We start from the raw sequence: 26,227 nt of genomic DNA, 5'->3' as shown, positions 1-26,227 counted from the left end.
CTTTTAATGATTATTTTTAATCTTGTAAATTTAATATTGAAGACATCACAGCTATATGGTTACACATGTGGAATTATTTCTTTAACAAAAAGGTTTAAACATTTTTTGAGGACATATTTTCACACTCTTGGTATTTTCTCACTTTGAGTCACCTGGAATAGTTTTCGTAACTGTGATAGTAGCACAAAACTCATTATTTGAAAGTACTTGACCTGCAGCAGACATTGAGTAAGTAAGTACAGATCCTCCCATCAGATGAAATCTGCTGTTTCATCCTGCTGTGTTCTGTCTGAGGTTTTTCAAACAGCAGACCGAAATGGGCTTTTCTCAAGTGATCTAGTGAATGGAGCACTGGTAGGGATTGACAGGTGAGTGGTGGGGCCAGGGTGGTTCTATGCAAATTTGCTTATTGTGACATCACAATAAGGGAGACATCCAGAGGGCCCATATAAGCAAATGATTCCTGACTCTTTTACCAAACTATTTTAACTTTTTGTTTGGTAAAGTATTTTAAACAGTTTCAAGCCTGCAAGTGGTACAGAGCAAAAATCTTTACTCCTCTTGAAATCATAGTGCTTTTCCACTTTTTGGGCTTATAAGAACCATGGCATTCTAGTATTGTGTTTCAAAATGAGGTTGGCGCTATCAGTGGTCTGGGATTCACTTCAAGCTGACTCTGGTTTGGTCAGTCTACTGTAGGTGTGGCTGTAGCTATCTGCTCCTGTTGCCACAAGTGGGGTAATGTGATTGGATCACTTTGTAACGTGACTGCTCCAGCTTACCAAGTTAACTTCTCTTTTCATCCAAAATAGACCTCCAAAACCCACCTGTTTATTGTGTTCTCATACAAGATCAGCTTCTTATTTGGAGGAGCTCCTGCACAGTTTAATGCCTTGTATCTTAACACCACTATTCATCATGTGACAGTTTGTTTCTTAGCAAAAAGACAAAAAGCAGCAACTTGGTGAAGATTTTTGATTCTAAACACAGAAAACTGAAGCACAGAATTAGGAAAAACATCTTAAAAAAGACAATAAAAAAAAATGAAGCTTAAGCCTGGGGTACAAACATAGATTTATTTGGATATTTATTATTTTTTAACTTAGTGAAAATGTTATGAACACTCATAGATGTTTTTAGTAACACAGATTAATTGACATCAGCAGCACAAGGTCTGGAAGGTCTGGAATGAATGTTTGATGGCTAGATAAACATTCAGGGGTGTGCTTAACAAAACGTTCTTGAGGCTAAGAACTGTGTAACCTCATACTTAAAAACATTTATTAAAATTACAAAAGTTTCTCGAAAACAAAAAGTCTAATATTTCTCGAGAAGTTTCATCTCTCGTAAATATTTAAGCACTTTTTTTTAGGGGGAGTTGCGCTTAGACATTCCATATATTTATTATTATTGATATATATTAATAGCAGTTATTTAAATATTTATCTGATGTTAGTCTTTAGAATAAATCTGTGTACTTAACACTGGTTTGTAACTTTGGAGACTAGGAATTGGCATTCTTAAACTTGCGTCTTCCCTAAAGTTGTTCGTAAGTTGCTGAGATCATACATTATTTGGGAAATGCACCTCTGTTCTTTAAGCTGTTGTTTTGGATGTGAGGAGGAATAGTCAGGTGTGAAGTATCTCCAAAACAGCAATCCTTGCATCGTCTTCCTGGTGAGCAGTAGTGAGTACCAACTTACTACCTACAATATAGTGATATGAAGAGCTAATCATGTGTGGTGGCATTTTCCGAGACCTTGTAGATTGAGCTGATTGAGCAACAGTACATTAAGCAAGTGATAAAATTAGTCATTATGTTTTGGCTCATTTGTGTACCGTCTTTAAACATTGAGGCTGCCAAAGTTAATGCATTATTAATGCAGTACCACCATGAATGATTAATGCCACACATTTCTGGCACACAGTTAGAGCTTCGTACAAATACAGCCTTTAACCAGCTTTTAAAAGCAACACCTTCAGCAGACTACTCTGGATGGTGCTCATGGGAGACCTGTAGATAAATCAACCAGCGATAAACTAACAAAAGCAGCTGCAGAGTGCGGCTCTGATCTGTACAGTCAACAGGGGAGGAGCTACTACTGACTGTACATATGGGTTTGGCTGCAGTGACTGCATTGTAAAAAGTCTAAAGTTAGTTTGGTGGAGGGGGGATTGTGGCATTGGTTTGTTTGGAGCTAGGCCCCTTATACATTCTATGTTTATTCTATATTTGTGCATAACTATAACCTAAACCATCATCAGATCATCACGTTTTAAAAGTAGATAAAAATAACCTCCGAAAAAATAGTTTCTGATGCTCATCCGGCTGGAAATAGTTACAAAACCATCTCTAAAGAGTTTTTTGTGTTTAAATTGAGAAAATTCAAAACCATTATTACCGTCCCCAGCAGTGGTCAACCAACAAAGATCCCTCTAAGAGCAAGGCATGTCATAGTCTGTAAGGTTTTAAAGGACTCAGGGTAACTTCAAAGCAACTGAAGGCCTCTCTCACATCGGCTAATGTTTAATGTTCATGAGTAGAGAGAACTAAACTAAAAGAAAATGACAGGACATCTGTGAACCGACATGAATTGAATTATAAGAGAAGGTGGGTCATGCAGCAAGAAAATGACCAAAAGAATGCAAGTCATTCTACCAAGGAATGCTTCAAGAAGAATAAAGTTGTGGAAGGACCTGAAGCAAGCACTTAATGTGAGGAAACCCCCCCAACTTACAAATATGTAATGTTGAATAATTTTCTTCAATTAATAAATAAATGGTCAGGTAATTATTTTTTTCTTGTTTGTTTAACTGGATTCTTTATCTACTTTTTATTTACTTGTTTGAAAATCTGGTGATGTTTTAGGTCATATTTATGCATGAATATAGAAACTTCTAAAGTAAGGCTGCACAATATATTGTTTAAGCATTGTCATCGCAATGTGCGCATGCGCAATAGTCACACCGCAGGATGTGCGATGTCGCTTAAGGCAATTAAATTAAACACGTCATGTTGCAGTGTTGTGATTCTTGACACAAGAAGTAGATACACAGTGCTGTCTCTGTGTCTGTGTGAGTGACAGGCTGCTGTGCGGGGGCAGGAGTAAACAGGGGGTAACCGCATGGCCTCCATCCACATGGTTGGGCACGTGCTTGTAAACGCACGTGTCGAAAGCTGTGCACCTCAGTCCAGCACAGTTTTGCAGCGCAGATATTTCCAGTTACAGCTGAATTCACACTTTTAATCCCAGAAAATCGCTCTTATTTACCTTTTAAAAGCCATTTAAATGCCTGATTAAAGGGCCGAGTACTGTTGTTTTGCTGTTTTCCTTAGGTTTTGAGTGCTTGGCGCTGACTCAGCTCTTGATTGGTCTGGACACGAGACAGATAGGGGTGGGGCTGGTGACGCCATGGACCCTACATTATTTAATATTGCAATATATAAATTTGTCCAAAAAAAACATTTGCAATGATTTTTTTTTTCCAATATCGTGCAGCCCTATTCTAAAGGCTTCACAAACTTTGAAGCATCACTGTAAATATAGGAGAAGCTAAACCACTGCAGTCACAGTTAATAGAAGACATCCCTATAAGCAATCACTACATACTTAGTGGATAAACGGATGTAGGAGCCTCAAACAGGCCCAAAAACAATATTTATCAACAGTGTACCATTGTAGCAGCACAGTGGTTTAATAAGGCCAGTGCTGGTTGTTAGTTTTAGCAGCAGTAGGTTTTATTGTGTCTTACTCTAAATCAAAATCCTCTGTAAGCACACCTGTTTCAATCAGTCAGCCTCCGCCCCCCTCCATCTCCTCGCTCAGCACCACGCAGAGCAACAAAAAGCGGCGAGTCGGCGCCCACGCAGAGGGAGTTTTCTCTACCACCGCTCTGTCCTCGTTATTGTGGAAATTAGCCTAATCTAATTAATTGTCAGCAGACGCCCATCCATGCCCTGAAGAAAAACAGTAAGGCAGCCAAGCAGAATGATCAGCTAATTATATTTGAGATGAAAAGCCTGATAAGCATTTGCACGCTCACACATTAACTGCATTGACATGGAACTGACCTTAATCAGTTTCATAAGACGTGCTGCCCCAGACCAGAGCCTGAGCGCCTGTGAGGTTCTGCGTTCACACCGGATTAGATCAGAGAGGGATGCTGATGCTACCAAGTACGGTGCACTGGGTGCAATTTGTGTATGGAGGTGGATGAATGGAGATATCTACAGGGGTTGGACACTGAAACTGAACTGAACACCTGGTTTTAGACCACATTAATTTATTGTCCCGACAGACAGTTCTGGTGGAAACAGGAGAGTTGAGGTGCACATTGAATTCTGCCGTGATTTGGGCAGCCATGGTTTTATGTTTTTTGGATACAATCCGGGTTAGCACTCGAACATCCCTTTCAGACAGCTTCCTCTTGCGTCCACAGTTAATCCTGTTGGATGTGGTTCCTCCTTCTTGTTGGTATGGTGACATTACGCTTGGCTTGTGCCAAACTGCAAATGACACTTTTTTATGTATTTCTTTATCAATGGTTTTCTTCTCAACAATCTTATATAAGGCCAGATTTGTGGACTGCACAATTATAGTTGTCCTGTGGACTTGGATGCTTGTCTGACCTGTGCTCTTCTTGGATGGACAGATATAGACAGACTTGGTAGGCTGAATACTTTTGCATGTCACCCTTTTTTTAGACTTTTATTTGCTTAAATTTTGAAACCCATGTATCATTTTTGTACTACTTCCCAAATATGTGCTACTTTGAGTTAGTCACTTACAATCGCAATAAAGTACATTTAAATGTGTGGTTGTAAGTTTGCAAGCCCTTTTAAATTTTGGAGCATTTCTATTGCTCCTTTCATCATGAAATTCTGATGCAATGTAGAGAAAATGATTGGTCAAGTCATGTTCAATCAGTTTTTATGAAAATGAAAATTAGAATGAAAATTCTAACCTTATCTGAACAGTAAGTCTGTGTTCACACAGCAGGTAAAAATGGCCTAAAATATGTATAAATCATCTGTGTGGAAGTGAAAACAGCAAAAACACAATGTTGCATTTTCTGTTTCATATTGGAACACTTTAAAACGTGGCATTATGAGTCAGTCTGAACAGCCAGATTGAAAATAATGCAACTTTGAGACATTTTAAAACATTTTAAATTAAATTTAAGACATTCAAACTCAAAAGGCAGGTAATTGATGGAACCATGAATTCTGCTCTCTACCAGAAAATCCTGAAGGAAAATGTATAGCCATCAGTTTCTGACTTAAAGCTCAGGCGTACTTGGGTTCTGCAGCAGGACAATGATCAGAAGCAAACCAGCAAGTTTATCTCAGAATGACTCAAAAATCTAAATGACGATTTTGGAGTGGTCTGATTGAGATGCTGTGGCATGATCTTAAACAGAAGGTTTATGTTTAAAAACCCTCGAATGTGTGAATCAAAATAATTCTGTAAAGAAGAGTGGAGCCAAAATACCTCCACAGAGGTGTGAAAGACTCATTGCCTTAATTGCAAGCTTAATTGCAGTTCTTGCCACCAAGGGTGGGACAACCAGGGCAAACTGTTTTTCTTTTTTTTTTTTTTTTTTTTTTTTTTACACAACTTAGGTTTAGGCTGGTTTGGATAGATTTTTTTTTCACTTAATAAATGAAATTATCATTTAAAAACTGCTTTTTATATTTACTTAGGTTAATTTTGTCTGATATTAAAATGTGTTTGTGAAAAAAAATCAGCAAAAACAAAAGAAATCTAAATGAGCATTCCTTTTTCACACATGTATGTCTAAAAGTAATTTCTTTAGGCTTAGTCTCTCAGTAATGTTTAAATGCAGTAAAGCTCAAACACCCATATGATTAAAAACTATATATTCAAAAAGACAAAGCTTTTCATGGGTTGTCCTAAACTTTTCTTAGCGTTCCTGCATTCTTTTGCAAACCCAGACATGTTTCAGGAAGACTAACCATATAATACACATCACATAGGTTACTATCAATGACTTTGTGACTTAAAACGTCAAACCAGCTTCAGACTTCCACCCCTGAAGAAAGCGCCCCAGCTGACCACAGATTAAACAGCCTGGTGCCATTGTATCAAGTGTCCGTGTGATAAGAGGCCCCGCAAACTGGATTGTTATCACCATCATGAGTAAAGCCTGTGTTAGAGAAGACTGGCTGCTCAATCAAAACCGCCGAAATTCAGAGTTGAATGGCAGCAAACTAATCGTGTATTAAAATATGCATGGCTTTAGCATGGGGAATGAGATGGTGATCTGATGGTGAGGGGAGTGATGGATGGACTTATGAAACATTAATGTTCATTCTACAAAATATTTAAACAGCCGGTCATTTTCCACTGGCAGCGGCGCGGGGTTCAGATGAGTTGAATCAGTTGGGAGGGAAGTTTTGCCCCAGATTAAACTGTTCGCCGAGTATTTTAAGTTTGACGTGGTAAAATGGAAATTTCATACATGTCTCCTTTGCTTAGAACTTTGAGAAGAACTATGCAGAGCCGCCCAGAGGAGGAGCTTGCTTTTGAGCCTCGGCTCCTTTTAGGTTTTCATCCTTTCAAGAGTTTTACATGCAGCTCATTAACAGTCTGCATCAGGATTTCTCTCTAGATGCATTGAGATTCTGACTATTGTATGAAGTGCTGTATAGAAAACACTATAAAGTACAGCCTACGTTTTACAGGATAGGTTATCTTAACTTATAGTGTCTTAATACTTTATACCCCTTAAACGTTTTACTTACTAAGCTTATGTACTTAATGTCATTTTCCCTTCACATTAAATTTATTTTTATGCTTTGAGTAGTTCTGAAACCAGTGTTTTTTAAACCCTAGTATCTATACTTCTACCTCCTAAATAAGGAATGAGAATACTTTTGACAGCTTCACTGATATTGAGGATTTGTGATCGTAGCCTAAATCTCTTTGTAACATCTTTGTACTATAAAATTATTATATTTTAGCATGATGACCATGTTAAGTTGGAAGGTCATATACTTCAATTCTGAATCTGAACTGTCTGTTATATCTAAACCTTCTGTTACAGGTTAGAAGCAGTCCACTGTGGTTGTTACCCTCTGTGCCCGAAAGCTCTTGTCTACCCAGAGATATTCCCTGGTAAATTCCCTTTTCCTTTTTTCCCTTTTACTGTTGAAGAATTTGACTCTGAAGCTGATATCTAAAGATAAAGATCATACACCCTTTCATAGGCTCGACGTCCTGCAAGAAATATGAATATTAATATTAGACAAAGATGATTTAAATGAAATCTAAGTAATGAGTAATACATCTTAAAGCACAATCCGAGCATCGGACATAAAGCATCCTGGCGATTTATATAAATAAATAAAGCCGACCACAGTTCAATAATGTAAAACATAACCCAGCATGGAGTTGAGAGCATTTTTAATGCTGGAAGTGGTTTATCTCTGCGCTCTGCTTTGAGGATTTTTTTTTTTGCATGTAATCAAATATGTATTTCTTCCTCCTTTTATGTAGGTTCATATCTGTACTCTACACCTGAACAGCTTTGTAAGAGGCTCCGGAGCTTCTGTAAGCATCCACATCTAGTTAGGCAGCATGTTGTTCAAGTAAGTGACCAATAAAAGTTCAGTATTCTCAGCATGATCATTACGACATCCCTAATCATACTGATGAAGGTTAGTTACATGGATCCCATGATCTTAGGAGATGCAGCCATCTGCAGTCGCAGTTCTAGACCAACAGATTCAGAACAGTAGTTTCAAGATGAGCACTGGTTTTAGATATATACAGCTCTGGAAAAAAATTAAAAGACCACTTCAGTTTCTAAATCAGTTTGTCTGATTTTGCTATTTATAGTTATATGTTTGAGTAAAATAAACATTGTTGTTTTATTCTATAAACTACAGACAATATTTCTCCCAAATTCCAAATAAAAATATTGTAATTAAGAGCATTTATTTGCAGAAAATGAGAATTAGCTGAAATAACAAAACAGATGCAGAGCTTTCAGATCTCAAATAATGCAAAGAAAACAAGTTCATATTCCTAAAGTTGTAAGAGTTCAGAAATCAATTTTTGGTGGAATAACCCTGGTTTTTAATCACAGTTTTCATGCATCTTGGCATGTTCTCCTCCACCAGTCTTACACACTGCTTTTGGATAACTTTATGCCACTACTGGTGCAAGAAAAACAGATTGATGGCTTGTGATCATCCGTCTTCCTCTTGATTATATTCCAGAGTTTTTCAGTTTGGTAAAATAAAATAAACTCATTATTTGAGCTGTATGTCACCTTTTGTTGCATATCCCACTTATGTTCGTCCCCGGCCTTCCCCCAGAAATACAGCGCTTTTAGCTGCTGTTCCCAACAGGCTTAAATTGCAAGTGATAGGGGCACAGCATTGCTCATGCAAAGAGATCATTGCACATTGATATTTGTACACTATTAACAAGCTCAAAGTAGCTTCAAACTTTATTGATAGAATTCCGAGGGCATTTTAACGTTTAAAATAAGATAAGAACCTTGAAAGTGCATAGGTAGTAAAAACACTTTGTTAACAAACACTGGCCAAAGACTCTCTTCTTGACATCTGATTTGACAGGGGAATGTTTGTGAGGGTGGGGCTGATGGAATAAACAATTTTTAATATTTTTTGTTTTCCGTTTATTTTATTTTTTTTTATTAAAAACATAATAATCTTATTTAGTACCATGTTTGCTCTTCCATCATTCCATTAATTTATGATGTTTTAGGTTTTTGCTGTGTTATCGCACAGTCTCATTTTTGAGATATTTAATTAAGTATCGTATTGAAAGTCACAACCCATTTTCTCCTAATTTTGTAATTTTGTCAAGGTTTAAAGTGTGATTGTAAGCCAGAATAATATCAGTATTCAGCCTTATTGTTTTTTATAGGCAGATTTACCTCAGTAGTCTATCATTTACAAGCACAACTGCTGGTTAAGAGCTGTTGCTGACTCTCTGTTTTTACAGGTAGACACTGTTGCATTTTAAAGCTGTTTACATTACATGTATTAATATTTATCCCTTATTAATCCCTTTTCTATTTCTTCTAGGTGAATACTAGTGCATTTTCCTGGGATGCCTTGGGAAAGGAATACACATCACTGTTAACGGCTGATTCCAGTGCAGCTTCATGACTTCAGATCTTCAGTTCTTAAAAAAATGTGAAAAGGTTATCCTGCCAAACTTTTTATTTGTTTATATAAATATAATTATCCTCCTTTTATTACACTTGTAGAACCACAGGAATGAAAATCATCTTGCAGCTATTGAGATACACTTCTGTAATTACAGGAGTCAAAACTGAAGTTGATACCAATATTTACATAAGCTGTACTCCAGTAATCCCTCTGAAACACTGATAGTGTTATTATATGGTGTTATTACTCAGTTATTAGAGACACTTAAAATGAAATGAACAGAGAGAGTTTTTGTAGCTTTCAAAAGACAAAGCTTCTTAATAGTAAAAAGAAAAACAAATACTTACCTAAGTCAACATAATATACAGTATTAACATTATGTATGCAGGCAATCATGTATGCATATTACATTATTCTTCCCTATAAGGTAATAATAAAAAATATTACCTTATCTTAGCCTTTAATAACCTTCATTTTAAAATCATTGTCAAATGTGGATTGGCAATGTCTGGTCAATTCCTAAATTAAATAAATTAAAATTATAAATAAAATAAAAATGTACACAGTTCATACAGGTACATTTTACTATTACGGTATCAAATCTGTTCATTCAGTATTTCAACATTTAATTAACATGGATCAAGGTTCAATTTATGTTCATTTTTGTTATGTTTTGATTATGAAATAAAACAGAGTAGATTATAATGCATTGAATGTCATCTCTATAAGACTCTATAAACATACTCATAACACGTTATAATGCATTCATAAGGCATTATAAACATGGCTATACATATTTATAAAATGTATAATTCATCACAGCCATGTTTAATATGCATCATGAACTGTGATTATAATGCATTAATAGCTGTGTTTATAAAATGTTACTCATTAATACCAAGAAACTCAGTCAATTTTGCAGACTTTATTATGACTAAAAAAGCTTCCAACTTATAAACACACCCTCAGTAATCCTATAAATATAGTTTTAACCACTCATAAATTATTCTTGTCTTGAATATAATATTAGTTACAGTGAATTATAATGTATTATAACAGGTCTTTGTGCGCTCTAAATAAAGTGCCAGACTTTTATTGTAGGACTAGATTATTAATGATAGAGATAAATGTATTATGATCACAGGGCATAATGCTTAATAAATATTGCTATAATGGGTTATGTATTTTTATAAATATTTATAGCCATCTTTATAATGTCTTATGAATGCAATATAATATGTTATGAATGTGGTTTTAGTGTCTAATAAAGATGACATTACCACACTTTCTATGAATAGTATGTCTATTAGACTATAAACATACTCATAACACTTTACAGTTAATTCATAAGTCAGTATAAACATAGTTTTACATATTTGTAACAATGTATAACATAGTATAGCCATGTATGTTATCAATTGTGATCATAATGCATCATAAGCTGTAAAAAAAAAAACATATATCTGTCACTATAATACATTATACAATAATATAAGCTATTATAATATGTCACATAAGTATTATAATAATAATGGTAATAAAAAATATTATTACATTCATTGTTGTGACAGCTTTATTTGTATTATATATAACTAAATTTGATAATGATGCATTATAATCAAAAATTACAATGCATAATAAACATGGCTATAAATTGTTATACATTGTTAGAAATATAACCATGCATGTTTACAATGCTTTAATAATGCATTATAATGTGTTATGAGTATGTTTATAGATTCTAATAGACACATGAACACAATTAGCTTCCCAGGAGCTTTAAGCACTTATTAATGTTCATGCAGTGTTGTGTAGTTCTTATGAAGGCTGCCTATCGATATTAACTTATTGTGAGATAAATAAACAACCTTAATATTCCTGTTGTGTTTATTTGCACGTATTTAAGCTGATTTTTTTACTAGGTGAGCTGTTCTGTTCTCCTGTCTGCTCTTAGGGAAGAGAGGCGAGTACATACACACACTGCAGTTTTACTGCTGTTGTAGTGTTTCACACTGTTTATACTGATCTTAACCAAGGTGAGTGTGGCCTGTAGTTCTAAATGCCCTTTTTGAGTAATTTCGGTAGGCCTTTAATTCCTGGGAAGGTTCACCACTGTTTCATGTTTCTCTGTTTACATTTTTGTAGAATTGTCTTTGCTGGAGTCCCAAAACTTTAGACATGTGTTGCGTTTTGAGATATTTTATCCTGCTTTATGTTGCCTGACAGGTTCTGTTTAGGTGAGTTCTCGATTCTACAGGTCTGGCAGCAGTCAGGCCTGGTTGTGGCAATTGTGGGAAATTGAACACAGTTTACCAAAAATCACAGTTAATCATGGGGGCCAGGTAACACATAGGGCCAGGTTGGTTTGTATAGCTTTTTTCACTTTATAAATTAAATTATCATTTAAAACTGCTTTTTGTTTTTAGTCTGATTATTTTTATCAGATATTAAAGTTAATAATCTGATTTAAAAAAAACTTTTTCATGGCACAGGTAGCAAAACATGAAGGATCATGGGGGTAACTAGCAGAAATCCCCCAGACACGCACTGTAGACTACTAAAATAAAGTGTTCCTCACGTCTTTCATAACAGAGACCGCCACAAACCTGTCTCTAACTCACCACCTCTCCCCTGAAACAACATCCAAGCTCAGAGCAATTTTACAAGCATGGTTTTAAGGGAGGAGAGAGAAAGAGAGAGAGAGAGAGAGAGAGAGAGAGAGAGAGACTGAGAAAGAAACAGAGAGAGAGAGAGAGAGAGAGGGAAAAAAGGAATAGAATTAAAAATAAACAACCTAGAAACCTGCGACCACTTTTCGTGTTTCTCATAGGCGGTGCCACCTCATATTTCGGTTCATATCCATTTTTATCCTTTGTGCTGGAGGACTGCTGGATGTGCTGGAATCTTCGGTTCCCACTCCGACAGAGTGGCAGCCAAGTTGCGGCTTGAAGTGCTGTGGGCTCCCACTCCACCTGGGGTTGCCAGGTTGTGACAAAGTCCCCCGAGGCTCAGAAAAGGTTAATGGGAGGCTTTTCCCTGCGCTGCGGTTACGTCTAAATACAGCCCTCCCTTGTTTTCTTTGCGTTTGGAAATGAACCGCTGCATAATTGGGGGGGGGGGGGGGGGGGTAGGTATTTTTAAGTAGTTGAGAAATGTAAAATAACACATATTTCCATATAGAAGTAGAAGTATTTCCATGTAGAAAGAAAGAAAGAAAGAAAAAAAACTCCAGTTTTCATCGGTTTGGTCATGCATACCGTAATGCTGTCATAATGGCTTGGCCTTTTTGGACACTCCTCCCCTCTAATCGATGATGCTGAAAGAATTTGTTGCGCACTGCGAAATATTCATAACTTCATAACGTAGCACCTCATCTGCAGTCCTGACATGCAATTATTACAAATGCATTGATAACTCAGGTGCAGCAGATGGGAGATTGAGTTAACGAATTAAAGAAAGAAATGAAATCAGATTTGATGGCACCTTATTTCCCTGGAGCAAAATTAGGCCCATCACTCCTGCTTTTGTTGTAGGACCTTGGCCACCTCTCGCTGAATTATTGCTTCTAATATCTTTGATCTGAACTTATGATTCTACCTCATCCAGAAGAATTAGAGATGTTCCCAGATTTGTGCATTAATTCAGTTACCTAGCCTTTATCTAACACATCTTACTCATGTACACTTTTGAACCCGTATTAGAAAGTGCACTATTAGAGTTTTAGAACTGTTAGAAGAACTGTTCTCTATATACAGTACCACATCTGTCTTTTAAGGATTTTTAAATTGTAAATGTAATATTAAAGACATTAAAGCTATAAAGAAACACATTATATTCTTCAAAGTAACAACATTTATCTTTAAGGACAGATCTGAACACTTGGTATTTTAATCTCAGCGTCTTCATGAGGGGGAATCACCTGGAATAGTTATCTCAGCATCTTGAAGGAGTTCCTGGAGGTGCTGAACAATAGTTGCTGCTTTTTCTTTACACTGTAAAGCTCCTGCTTACCTTTAATCACCATCTCAGTTGATCAGGTTTTGATCAGAGGATTGCGATTGAGGACAAACACTTTTTTCTTATTTATTTTTTACTACATAATTCCATATGTGTCCGTTAATTGTGTTTTTTTTTTTTTTGTAAGTCTTTAATATACATCTACAATGTAGAAAATGCATTAAATTAAGAAATAAAGCCAAGTATTGCATGTGAAGGTGTGTCCAAAATTTTGACTGGTTCTGTATATTTATCATATTTAGTTCCTGCTTTATTTGGGTTTATTGCGTTCACCCCATATTTTGGGTAAATATTATCTACATTAAACAGCTGAAACACTTAAAATAAAGTGTACTTAACATTTCTTAGAGCACTACACAAAAAGTGCATCTTTCCTATTGGCTCTTGGTATCATTTAATTTGCATAATGGTTGTGTCCCACCAACCTTCACTTACCATCATTTTAGTAGTAGTAGCAGTAGTAGAAGTATTGCTCATCTAGTCTACTTTTCTTTGGGTATTCAATAATACAATATTTTACATAATGATTGACTGGCTGGTCACAGTGTTGTAGGCCATAAGAACAAGTTACCATTTTCTTTACTGCAAAGTGTGACTTTAATCTGAATTTATCAGCTGGCAGAAGGGAAGGGGTTGGCAATAGGTGGCCCGCAAGCAACTTGAACTTGTTTGAATAAAATGCCTTTCTGGCCAGATTTTGTGTACAAACACCACCCCACCCCCCCGTCTCTTTCGTGCTCAGCTGCTTTAGTTTAAAGTCATTTCCGTTTTTCGCTTGTTCTTAGGCTCCCTATTTCCTTATAATGATGTTTTTCACCGGACGTGTCCCAATTCAGAAGCCGGGGCAGTCGTAGTGTATTGGACCGCAACACAGATGACGCAGGTTCGATCCCGCGTGAGGAGCGGTGTGTTTATTTATTTATTTTCCATTCAAATCAACTCCCACCCGTCCACTTGGGCCAAAATACAGTGATGTACTTGTGTGTCTCAGCTGTATAATTTACTTTACAATATGGAGTAAACACTACTTAAATAAAGTGAGTGCAAATTGTTACCTCAATTTTATTTTAAGCAAATTCTATGCTTATGCCAGTTGTCATAAGAGCCTTATGTCAGTGTTACGTAGCCTTATGAATGGTTTTCTTTAGCCATATGATCTCAGTACAGGTTGCACACTGTATAAAGAAAAACTCCCGGTGTCAGTATTAGTCACTGGGCCTGTGTGCACCAGGGCTTTAATGGAGGTGACTTGATTTATGGTGTTTTTGAACTGGTGAAAGCCGACACCACGTCTTGCCGGGGAGCATTAAGGCTGAAGTGCCGGCAGCTTTGGCCCTTAAGTAGCGTGTCCTGCCTGGACCCATTGAGAACTCTTGTCCTGGTGTTTCAGACGAGTCTGCCGGGGCTGACCTGAGGTCAGGACCTAATGACGCCATAAAGCTTATAACGTTGCCGTTTCTTACAGTCGCAAAATGTCACCCCACATATAAAAACTTAATAGCAACCTCTATAAAACGCAGCGCACATTAAGCCCGTTTTCATTGGCCTTTTTAATTCATGTTTCTCTGCTTCTCTCTGACGGTGTTGGAGGGCCGACCGGGCCGCACACCGAGGTAGTGCCGTATAAACAAACGCACGGTGTCGTGGCACGGTAGGGAGAAACTGGTGTGGGGCTCACACCAGTTCAAGAACTGATATTCAGTAATCTGTGAGAATTCACCCGCATGGAAAATTTTCTGTACATCGCATTAAAGCAAAAACCTGCCATAAACAATATTCAGAGCTTGCTTATGTGTGGATTAGGAATGTGTTCTGGTTCTCTAGTACCTGGTTAACCCTTTGAGGTACCTCTATATAAACAATGAAACCTCTTTTTATTAAAATCAGTGGCAAGTTCCTAACAACTTCGTAGTTCATGACAACTTTTTAACATAGTGTTTTTCTTTTTTTTTATTTCCTACATTGTAAATTAATACATCAAATAAAGTCATAAAGAAGATGAAGGAACACATAAGGAATCATGTAGTAACTTAAGTGTCAAACAAACCAATACGCTTGTAACTCTGATGAACTTATGCAACCTTATGAACTTGTGCAACAGGAGAGGTAACTCTTGCTCTTCTTTTCCTGGGGCAGTCCTGATGAGAGCCAGTTCCATCATATAGTTTTTTACGGTCTTTGCGACTGTGCTTGAGGATACTTTCAAAGCTTTTGTTTTATTCCCCTGATTCATTTCTTATAGTAGTTTTTTTTTTCTTTACTTAGTTGAGTAGTTCTTGCCATAATATGGATTAGAACATGACTCAAATAGAGCTATTCACTGTATACCTGTAACTCTACCTCTTCACAACTTTACAACTGATGCTCTTAAACACATTAAGAGGCACGAAATTCAAGTAATCACAAGTTCACAAGTTCAGCACAGCTGTTAACTGAAAGCCTGAATTCCAGGTGACTCTACCTCATAAAGCTGACTGAGAAAATCCAGTGTCCAAGATGTGCAAAGCTGTTTTCTAAGCAAGCAGTTCTACCTTGAAGAATCTAAAAACAAACTCTATTCTGGTTTAACACTTTTGTTTACTAAATAATTCCATATGTGTGTCTTCATATTTTGCACATGCAGAACATTTTAATATAATTACAAAACACTGAATTTAAGGTGTATGTTGAATTTTAGTAGATTGTATATAATGTAGATTGAATATAAAGTACCATTCAACAAGTAAAAGAAGTGTTTAACTATTTAGGAGGACATTTAAAGTCGTCATGGTTCTAAACTGACATTTTTTTTTTTCCAGTGCATGCCCATGCATTTTACAAGACAGTGAAAAAATAAAAAATAAAAAAAAAAACGCAAGCTGCACATGGTTTGAACATTTTTGGAGTGTGTTGCAGGGCTAAAATGCAGAAATGCACTGGATGTACAGGTGCATCTCAGTTACTTTATTTCAGTATTTCAGTTTAAAATGTGAAACTCATATATTATATAGATATATTGCATAGTGATCTATTTAAAGTGTTTATTTCACATAAATTTCACATTTTAAATTTAATTACTGAAATAAAATAATTTTAAATGATATTCTATTTTTAGATGCACCTGTAGTTTAACAAATGTAATGAAACATAAAATACTGTTTTTAAATTTGCACTTTATTTATAAGTGTTAATTACTTATACTGTAATATACTGTATTTACATTTTCTGGTACAGATCTTTTCCTTATTTCTCTCTCTACACAACCCATAGCTTGCTCTTACACTAGCCACTGTTCTCCATTGTTGTCTGTCTGTTCCATTGCTTTCTTTGTATCCCATAATTAGACTTGCATTCTTGTAGTTCTTGTTCTGCTGTCCAGCGCTGACCAGAGGAAGACGGGCTCTTCTCAAAATTCTGCCTTTTACTCTGAGCTCTGATCTGCTCAAAAAGCCTCACATTCCTCTTAAGTAGTCATGGCTAAAGTGTTGGCTCCCCTGAAATATATTCAGAAAATTAAGTATTTTTCAGAGAAAGTTATTGTAATTACAAATCTTGTGTTACACACATGTTTATTTCCTTTGTGTGTATTAGAACAACACAAATTACTTAATTTTTCACAAAATTCAAATTATTGGCTCCTTTTAAAGAATTGATGACTTGAGACCTGACTCGATAGAAGGAAAAAAGAAGTACGCCTCTTCTTAAACTTTACCTTCTCTGACGTGGACCTGGAATTGAACTTTAAAGGACTTTTAAGACTCTAAAAGACTAGTTTAACAGTTTTCCTGAACCACAAACCTCATTTTCCAGTTTTTTTTTTGTTGTTTTTTTTGTGGAAGTATTGTAAGGATATTACATTTGGTGACTTGACTAAGACTTGAGGCACTGTTGTACATGATTGCGTTGCTCATTGCTATCTTACACCCTGTGAACAGTTTATTTTCATGCCTTGCGCCCCTGCCAATAAAATAGCGTCAGAGTTTAGAAGTATATTTACACCGATGGAAGTGGTGGTCTGGAAGTAAGGTGTATTCAGGTAAATTTCTGGCTTGTTTCTTATCTTGGCAGTGGGAAATACAGGTGCGCCACTGACTGATTTTAAACCCTTTTATTCACCCATACATACTGTACCTGTCTTATCCCGTTCATTTCATACACACTGTTCCCTTTAGTCAGCTGCTGGCGTACCCTCACATCGTGAATGCTCAGATCAGAATCCTTTGCTGAGATGCTCAAAATCTCCCTTGCTGTTAAGATATGAACACGCCAAGGTCATGACTACTAGCACATGGACTGGTTTACTTCACGTAATGCACAAACCACACCTATGTTTGATTAAGAGAATTAGTACATGCCTTTTGTCATTTACTTGTTTTTTTGCGCCCTCGAGACTTAAGATTAACTTTTTGCAATTTAGTCACTTGTTCCCATGTCTGGTTCTTCATATGCACAAACCTCTATTACAAAAATAGTTCTAAAAACACAACCAAAGTGGTTCTTTTGTGAAATTTCATTCAAAGGATAATTTAAAATACCTTTATTTTTCAGACTGCAACTGGGAGCATGGTAACCGTGTTATTGTTATTTGGAAACTCAACCTTCCTGAGAGTTTAAATAACGCCAGCCCCCCATTCTGACATATTTCTCTCAGCCCACACCTAAATTACATTTCCTCGCCTCTGTTATTTTAGCTTAATGTAATTCTTTCAGAACAAAAATAGAAGAAAAAAAAAAACAAAACTCCTGCATCAACCAAGTGTCTTTTAAAAGAGAACGTCTGTATGTTAAACAATAACTGCCCCCTCCCTTTCACATCCCCCACCACCACCAATCATACACCCCTCCAACTACACTTAATGATTGTCGGTCTAATCCCTTGGACCCACCTCACAGATTCCTCACTCTTTCCCAGATCCACCAATCAGTCTTTAAACATGTGTTTATCTCAGCCATGCCCTCTCTTACCTTTTGTGAGGCGCAGGATTAAGGATCTAATTTAGAAAACCAACACCGCCACGCTTCCTGCGGAGTTTCAAACTAGTCCACTACGCTTTAATAAAAAAATAAAAACAAAGATGCCGCGAGTTAGACAGAAAGGTGTTGATTGGGGGCATTTTAAACGGGATTATCAACAGGAAACAGTGGCATTAATTTCACGCATCAGCAGCGAGCCTGCTTCTGTTTGGCTGTTATTCCAAACCTGAAACAGAAAATAATAGAATGAAAAATACCTTCAGTTTTCACTGTTTTTTTAGAGGGGGGTGCGGGTTTTCTCTGAAATAGGACTGCAGAGGCTAGATTGTGCGTGAAATAGGTAAATTGATTTGCATTCACTTTTGTTTCCTGAAATTCAGCTTCATTTTCTCTTTCTTTTCTTTTCAGAATGTTTGTCCTATGCCTGCTTGGTGTGTTGAGCCTGCTCTGTTTTATTCATTCTAATTCTAGAAAATTCTATAATTTCTAATTCTAATCTTACACTCAACCATACCCTTACTCTTATTACTAAGCATATCCTTACCCTATTCTTAACCCTACCCTTATCCTATTACTAACCATACCCTAACCCTAATCCTATCAATATCCTTACCCTATTCTTAACCTTCCTAACCATCCTTAACCATACTCTTACCCTAGTCTTACCCTTTTCTAGTCATACCCTTACCCCATTCCTTAACCATATCCCTACCCTAGTCTTACCCTATCCTAGTCATCCCCTTACACCATTCCATAACCATACATTTTTTGAGTAGCTGTATTGTATATCTTCTTCTTCTGCTGCTGCTCATAATAAAAATACAAAAAAATACCCTTACCCTACTCTTTAACCATACCCTTACCCCATTCCTTAACCATATCCTTACCCTAGTCGTACCCTATCCTAGTCATCCCCTTACCCCATTCCTTAACCATACCCTTACCCTACTCTTTAACCATACCCTTACCCCATTCCTTAACCATATCCTTACCCTAGTCTTACCCTATCCTAGTCATACCCTTACCCCATTCCTTAACCATACCCTTACCCTACTCTTTAACCATACCCTTACCCCATTCCTTAACCATATCCTTACCCTAGTCTTACCCTATCCTAGTCATCCCCTTACACCATTCCTTAACCATACCCTTACCCTACTCTTTAACCATACCCTTACCCCATTCCTTAACCATATCCTTACCCTAGTCTTACCCTATCCTAGTCATACCCTTACCCCATTCCTTAACCATACCCTTACCCTAGTATCACCCTATTCTAGTCATACCCTCACTATATTCTTAACCGTACCCTTACCTATTCCTAACCATACCCTTAACCTAGTCTTACCCTATCATGAGCATACCCATACTCTACTCTTACCCTATTTCTAACCATAACCTTACTCTACTCTTACCATATTCTTAACCGTACCCTTACCCTATCCTAACCATACCCTTACCTTATCCCTTAACCATACCCTTACTTTACCCTTACCCTATCCTAACCATACCCTTACCCTATCCCTTAGCCATACCCTTACTATATTCTTAACTGTACCCTTACCCATTCATAACCATACCCTTACCCTCTTCCTAACCATACACTTACTCTACCCTTAGAATACCTTTGCCCTAATCCTAAACCATACCCTTACTCTACTCTTACCCTATTCCTAACTTTAGTTACCCTATTCCTTTACCATACCCTTACCCTACTCTTATCCTATTCCTAACCATACCCTTACCCTATTTCTAACCATACCCTTACACCATTCCTTATCCATACCCTTACCATGCTTTTTCCCTATTCCTAACCGTGCCCTGTTCCTAACCATACCTTTACCCTAATTTTTAACCATATTCCTAACCATATTCTTGCCATATTCCTAACCAAACCCTTACCCTGTCCTGACCATACCCTTGCTCTATTCCTAACCAAAAGCACTAGCCCTAAATCAAATATTTTATCCTGATCCTAATTCTAATTATAGCCATAACCCTAACCTGTGACTAATGCTTGTTTTACAACCATTACTAAATCAATGTTTTATATTGTACTGTTTTTAATGGCAAATTAATGAGATCCTTTTCTATTATCTGCCTATATCATGTCTTTCTAGCTTCTCAATGGGATTTCTAATGTGTATGTCAGCATTGGTATACTGATGCACTTGGCCAACAGTTTTGTTTTTTTTTTTTCCTGTAAAAGAAAAAGTCTGCTTCTGCTATGAAGTTTCCAGTTTTGTTAACTTGGCACTGCTTTGTTACGATGCCGATAATAATGATGATGATGATGATGATACGCCACATAAGTTATATCGGCTGAACCGTTAGTGCAGGTAGTGTTTAACGAATGCAGGCTTGCTTTGTTCGGTGGTGCCAGTGTTCCTGATGTAAAAACAAGGCGGAGAGAGAAAGAGAGAGAGGCAGGCAGGCAGGCCTCTCTGTCCTTGTGTGACACAGTCATATGCTATCAATATGCTGCCATGTTCTCTTGGAGCACAGGCTCGCGTTTAATGGGGCCCGGTGGTTAGAACATGGCAGGCGCTTCACAGGGACACTGTATTGTTATGCTTTCATTTACTTTTTTGGGCCTTTTTCGTTTAGCTCTCTTTTTGGGGGTCTACAAAGACACTCATTTCCATGAAGCGCTGCCAAGATGGGATGGGAAAACAAAAGTGTGTATGTGTGTGTGTGTGTGTGTGTGTGTTTGAGCGAGTGAGCGAGGTGCAGGGTGGGGGTTCTCCAAAGCACAGTGGTCTCCAGTTATTACATGAAATCATTAGACATGGAACGTCTTGGCCCGAGCTGGGAAAACACGAAGCCCGCAGTCTCAATCTCGCGCTCCGAGCTCCCAGCCCACCGACTGCATGGCGTCAACGGAGCCTTTCGCACCAGCCCTGCTGCTTTAGAAGACACCGAGAGCTGCCTCGCTCTTAATGCTGCTTTCTGCTGCACAAAATTTATTACGTATCCGTGTTCTTGAGCCACATGGTAAAGGACGTCGCTGCGATGCTCACGCTTTCTCGGGATGAGTGTTGCTTTTGGCCACGAATAAAGGTGTTGTCCAGCCAAGAAGACATGTAAGAGTGACTGAAATATGAACAGACTACTTTCCATACCACATTCCAGAGGATAAATGCAGTTTACTCATTACAGTGGTATGCAAGCAAAGGTTGGGTAGTTCCTGGTGGAAATATACCATGGCATGCCAAAAGTCTCAGGACAGCAGTATGTAAAAAAAAAAAAAAAAAAACTTATCACAGGACAGCTTGGGGACGGCTTGGGTAGTTTGCGACCCTGTAGAGTTTTCTATGTTTTATATATATATTATGTTGTTATGATATATATATATATATATAATAAAACCTAAAATCGAATTATCACAGAAATCTTAAAAGTAGAAAAAGAGAACCCAGTTAAACAAATCGGACAAAAATATATACTTCATCATATATTTATTGAATATTAGCTCATTCCTCCGTACAGAACAGCTTTAACTCTGGGAAATCGGTGAGTTTCCTCACATGAACTGTTCACTTCATGTCCTTTCCATTGGATTTCATTTCCATTGGATTTCATTTCCATTGGATTAAGGTCATTCATTTTGACTTGGCCATTCCAATAGATTAACTTCATCATTTTTATCCATTTTTTGTTAGAATAGCTCGTATGCTTAGGGTCATTGTCCTGCTGCATGACCCACCTCAAATTGAGATTCGGTTCATGGACAGATGACCTGACATTTTCCTTTAGAATTTTCTGATATAATTCACAATTCATTGTTCCATCAATGAAAGCAAGCCAAACTGGCCCAGATTTAGCAAAAGAGGTTCAAACCATAATGCTACCACCACCATGTTTTACAGATGGGATGAAGTGCTGTGTATGTATGTATGTATGTATGCTGGAATGCAGTGTTTCCCTTTCTCCAAATATAGCGATTTTGTTTTACACCAAAAAGTTTTATTTTGGTCAGATCCACCCTCAACAATTCTTCCAATAGCCTACTGGCTTATTCACATGATCTTAAGCAACCTGCAGATGAGCAATATTCTTTTTGGGAGAGCAGTGGCTTTTTTATTACAACCCTACTATGCACACCATTGTTGTTCAGAACATGAACCCACATTGGACACATTGGAGTTTGGTGGGTTGTAATGATCGTAATGATGAACAAAAGTCAAAAGTCAGTGTCTTTTGGACATTTATAGTTATAGTTATTCTTCTACTTACTCAACTGTTCACAAGAATAGAAAATATTTGGACCAGTCAGGTATCACCACTATCCCAAGGTAGTGTGTGTTGTCTAGAGTCGAGCCCTGCCACAAGCAACGGAAAAACAAGATATTGCGTATCATTATTTGTAATTTATGTGTTTTTTAGGTAAGATAATTACTCCCCAAAGCTCGTATTTAAGTGTACCTCATCTATTCAAAACATTTCAGAAAAGGGAGGGGAACAGCTTCTTTGGTCAGCAGTTGCAGAATAATGATAATATGATATCCAAGGTCAGGGTGTAAGCCAGAATAACATGAGTGAATATGAAGACTAATATTCTCAGAGCTCTGTGCTCGAGAACGCTGAATATCCTGGAACGAACATATGGGAACAGCGGGGGCTCTGTATCTCATTATAGAAGGAGAAAGAAATGATAAAAAGATGTATGCTATTATATATTATCATCAGCCAGAAATAAGTGACTAGTGAAGCAGTGCTATTCAGAATGAAGAGTAAAGTAACCAGGAACAATAAGTGATTAAACATTTAGACTAATGTGGTCATATTTATTGAGCTACATGTATAGAAGTTGTAAGTAACGCATGTGTTACACAATATACCGATTGTAGTTGAAGTTGTAGAGGTTCCTAAGGGTGTCCTGCTATAATACAACCATGCAGCTCAAATATTCTCACGCAGTTCCTGCAGATTTTGCAGTATGGGTTGTTGAGAGTGTTGATAGGGTGTCCAACAGCATCCCACACATTTTCAATCATGGATAGGGTCTAGTGTTGCAGTTGGCCATGGCATAGTATCTGTGTCTTCAAGGCAAGCTCTTGAGATGGCAGCAATATGTGGACGAGCATTGTCCTGTTGAAATTCTAGAGTGCATTCTAGAGTGTCCATTTAGAAAAGGTAGGGCCACTAGTTGCAGGACCTCATTAACATACAGTAACTTAGGGCTGTCAAAGTGTCTGTAATTAAGAGTAAAGGTGATCTGGCAACCCACAACCTCACATCAGACCTTCTGGATGCGTGATGTGAGGCAACAAACCACCAATCTTGTCTCTGACCAGATTCGTTGGCCATCTTCACCAAGACAAATGTGGGACTCATCACTGAAGATGATCCACTGTCATACGTAGAAAGGGCAACAATGACCTGTTGTTTTCCAAATAGTGAACCCACAGCCATCTATATTGCTGCCCTTTCTACGTATGTGTTATAACTGATTAAGGCATTTACAACCTAATTAGTAACCATTAATAAACTAATTGTAAACCATTTATAAACCCTTTATAAAGCTAGTCTTATTTTAAAGTGGTACCCTTTTTTGAAAGATTGAAAGATACAGTGTATACCTACCATGCTTTTGTTGGATTCTCTGCTGTCTACTGTCACCAACATTTTCCACAAGCATTGCTGTGAGGATTTGATTGCATTTAGCAGCAGTTAGGATGTTTAATTGTCACTTCCCCACCCATCCCAAAAGTACTGGATGGAGCTCCATCATTCCAGAGAACAAAGTTTCACTGCTCCACAGCTCAATGCTGGGGGCTTTAAACCCCACCCATCCCATTCATTAGCTGAGCAAGCTTAGTGTATGCATTTGCACATCTGTGTCAGCAGTGGGTGCAACTCCAATGAGGTAAATGCCAGCATTTATTAGAAGTGAGCCTCACTTTACCAAACACAATCTACACAAAGCAATCCAGACTGTTCTCATACAGAGTTCCCCAATGGTGGAACAAACTACCTTCTACTACCAGATCAGGAGAATCTCTCACTATCTTTAATAAACTCCTGAAGACAGAGCTCTTCAAAGAGCACTTACTCTCCTAACACCTCTAACACACTAACTACTTCTAACCTCATTTCCTTCTTCCCCTGCTTTAGTCCTCTATCCTATTATTTCCCTTCGACCTCCTTTAAGCCCTATCTGAAAATGTTTTACCTTTAACTTCTATTACTCTTGTACTTCACTATTGTAAGTCGCTTTGGACAAAAGCGTCTGCCAAATGTAATGTAATGTAATGAATAGGTTGGTGGCATAGTGGATAACACCACTACCTGCCAGTGAGCTACTGTACCACTTCATGTGGGAAACTGGTTCTTGGGTAAGATTCCCAACACTACATTGTCCCACTTCTGTAACAGGAATGCATAATTGTAAGTCTCTCTGGATAAAATGTAAATGTAAATTCACAGCAACATGAGCCCACTGCATTCTGTAGAGCCCCAACTTTTCCCCTTGTTTTCCTTCAGGAGCTTCAGGAGTGTTGAGGGAGATGTAGCAGTCCGGGTTTCAGCAGGTCACTTTAGAGAGAAGCTTAGTGGTGCCAAGAAGTTCACTACACACTGTACAGCTCATTTCTCCCCTTTATTTCCATCCTCCTGCAAAAAAACTGGAATAGAGTCTTTTTACATTGACTTCCACTGAAAGCTAAACAAGATTCGGTAACACTTTACTTGGATGGTCCATTTGATGGCCTCTTTGATGCTCAACTGACATTTAACTAACATTCAACTACATCTCTATTAAATGCAAATGAACTAAAAGGTGAAAGTAAATGATTCTCTACTGAATATAACCCTACATTCAACTCTAACCCAAACACTTATCTTAAAGCTCACCTTCCGCGAAAATCCGATTTTTCTTGTTTTTTGTGGAATACAGTAGGTCTCTCCGAGTTGAATGTGTACACCTGCACATTGAACTGTTTTGCAGCCCCCATTGTCTGCAGGAGCTAAGCAAAGAAATCCCCCCTCCCCCCCTCCGAAAAACGGGTGAATTTTGAATTATCTTTCTGCCTACGTAGGCAGAAACTCACAGACCAGCCCACCTTGGCTCGAGAAACTCCCAGAGGCGGAGCTGAAGCGACGCAACATCACCGCTCATCAGTTAGGAGGTGGGAGGCAGTGAGCGGCAGAGCGGTGGAGGGGCGTCGCAGTGCTCCTAGCCAATCAGAGGAGAGATATTTGCATGCTGTTTGCATGTATGAATATTCATGAGCAAAGCTGGAATCCGGTCATTTTGGACACACCCCTAAAACAGTCCATTAAAAAAGAGCTATACAGAGACACCTGAGCACTTTTTTTTTTTACAAAAACGGCTCACATGTCATTCATTCATACTAGAGACCACAACTAGACATTTTAAAATGAAAGAAAAAACGACGGAAGGTGAGCTTTAATATTTTAGGATTGGGTTTAGAGTTAGATTTTAAGCTTAGGTTAAGGTTAGGGTAAGGGTTAGGTGTAGGGTTAGATTTTAGGGTTAAGTTAAATTTTATTTAATTAATTCAGTGTTAGCTGAGTGTCAGTTGAGCATCAACAAGGTCATAAAATGGACCATCCAAGTAAAGTGATACCCAAGATTCTTCCTTTTATTGTACAATTTGGGATGTTTTGGGGATGCGAGGGTTTGTGCGACAACAAAAAATTTTACTGTTAACTAGTGCTGTCAATGCTAATTGTAGGCTTAATCTGGAAACTTTAATGTTTTGTTTTTTGCAATTTAAACAGTGTTAATCCTGTTCAGACTTTAGCTATATTACTATTATTTATGCTGAAATATGGAATAAATCTTATAACTAACACTTACCACTGACCCCCTCCTCTCTCTCTCTCTCTCTCTCTCTCTCTCTCTCTTTTATTTTAATCATGATTTATATGATTTATCACAGAATATGATTGAGACCACTAATATAAATACAATTAATTATTTTATGTACATGTAAATCTGCATTATTAAATACTTAAGTCCTAAGTAGAATATGTATGACTAGTCACAATTAATCTACAATTTTACACATTTAGTTAGTACAGAGACTGGTGAAGTATTATCAGTTTTATTTAGCAATTTAA

General features: G+C 37.5%; 1 protein-coding gene across 4 annotated transcripts in view; it reads left to right on the top strand.

Moving 5' to 3' along the window:
- Positions 1–11,035, top strand: part of gtdc1 (glycosyltransferase-like domain containing 1) — a 101,770-nt gene extending 90,735 nt beyond the window's left edge. For all 4 annotated transcript variants that reach the window (XM_007250584.4, XM_049485047.1, XM_007250585.4 and 1 more), the window contains 3 exons: positions 7,069–7,139; positions 7,521–7,612; positions 9,083–11,035. In XM_007250584.4, coding sequence (XP_007250646.3) covers positions 7,069–7,139; positions 7,521–7,612; positions 9,083–9,166 — 247 coding nt within the window. In that variant the 3' untranslated portion in view covers positions 9,167–11,035. The remainder of the gene's footprint in view (positions 1–7,068; positions 7,140–7,520; positions 7,613–9,082) is intronic.
- The last annotated feature ends 15,192 nt before the right edge of the window (positions 11,036–26,227 follow it).

This window comes from Astyanax mexicanus, chromosome 11 (genome assembly GCF_023375975.1).
Source record: "Astyanax mexicanus isolate ESR-SI-001 chromosome 11, AstMex3_surface, whole genome shotgun sequence".
NCBI classification, from domain to species: domain Eukaryota; kingdom Metazoa; phylum Chordata; class Actinopteri; order Characiformes; family Acestrorhamphidae; genus Astyanax; species Astyanax mexicanus.
Note: the sequence above shows the minus strand (reverse complement) of the source record. Positions and strands in the feature narration are given on the sequence as shown.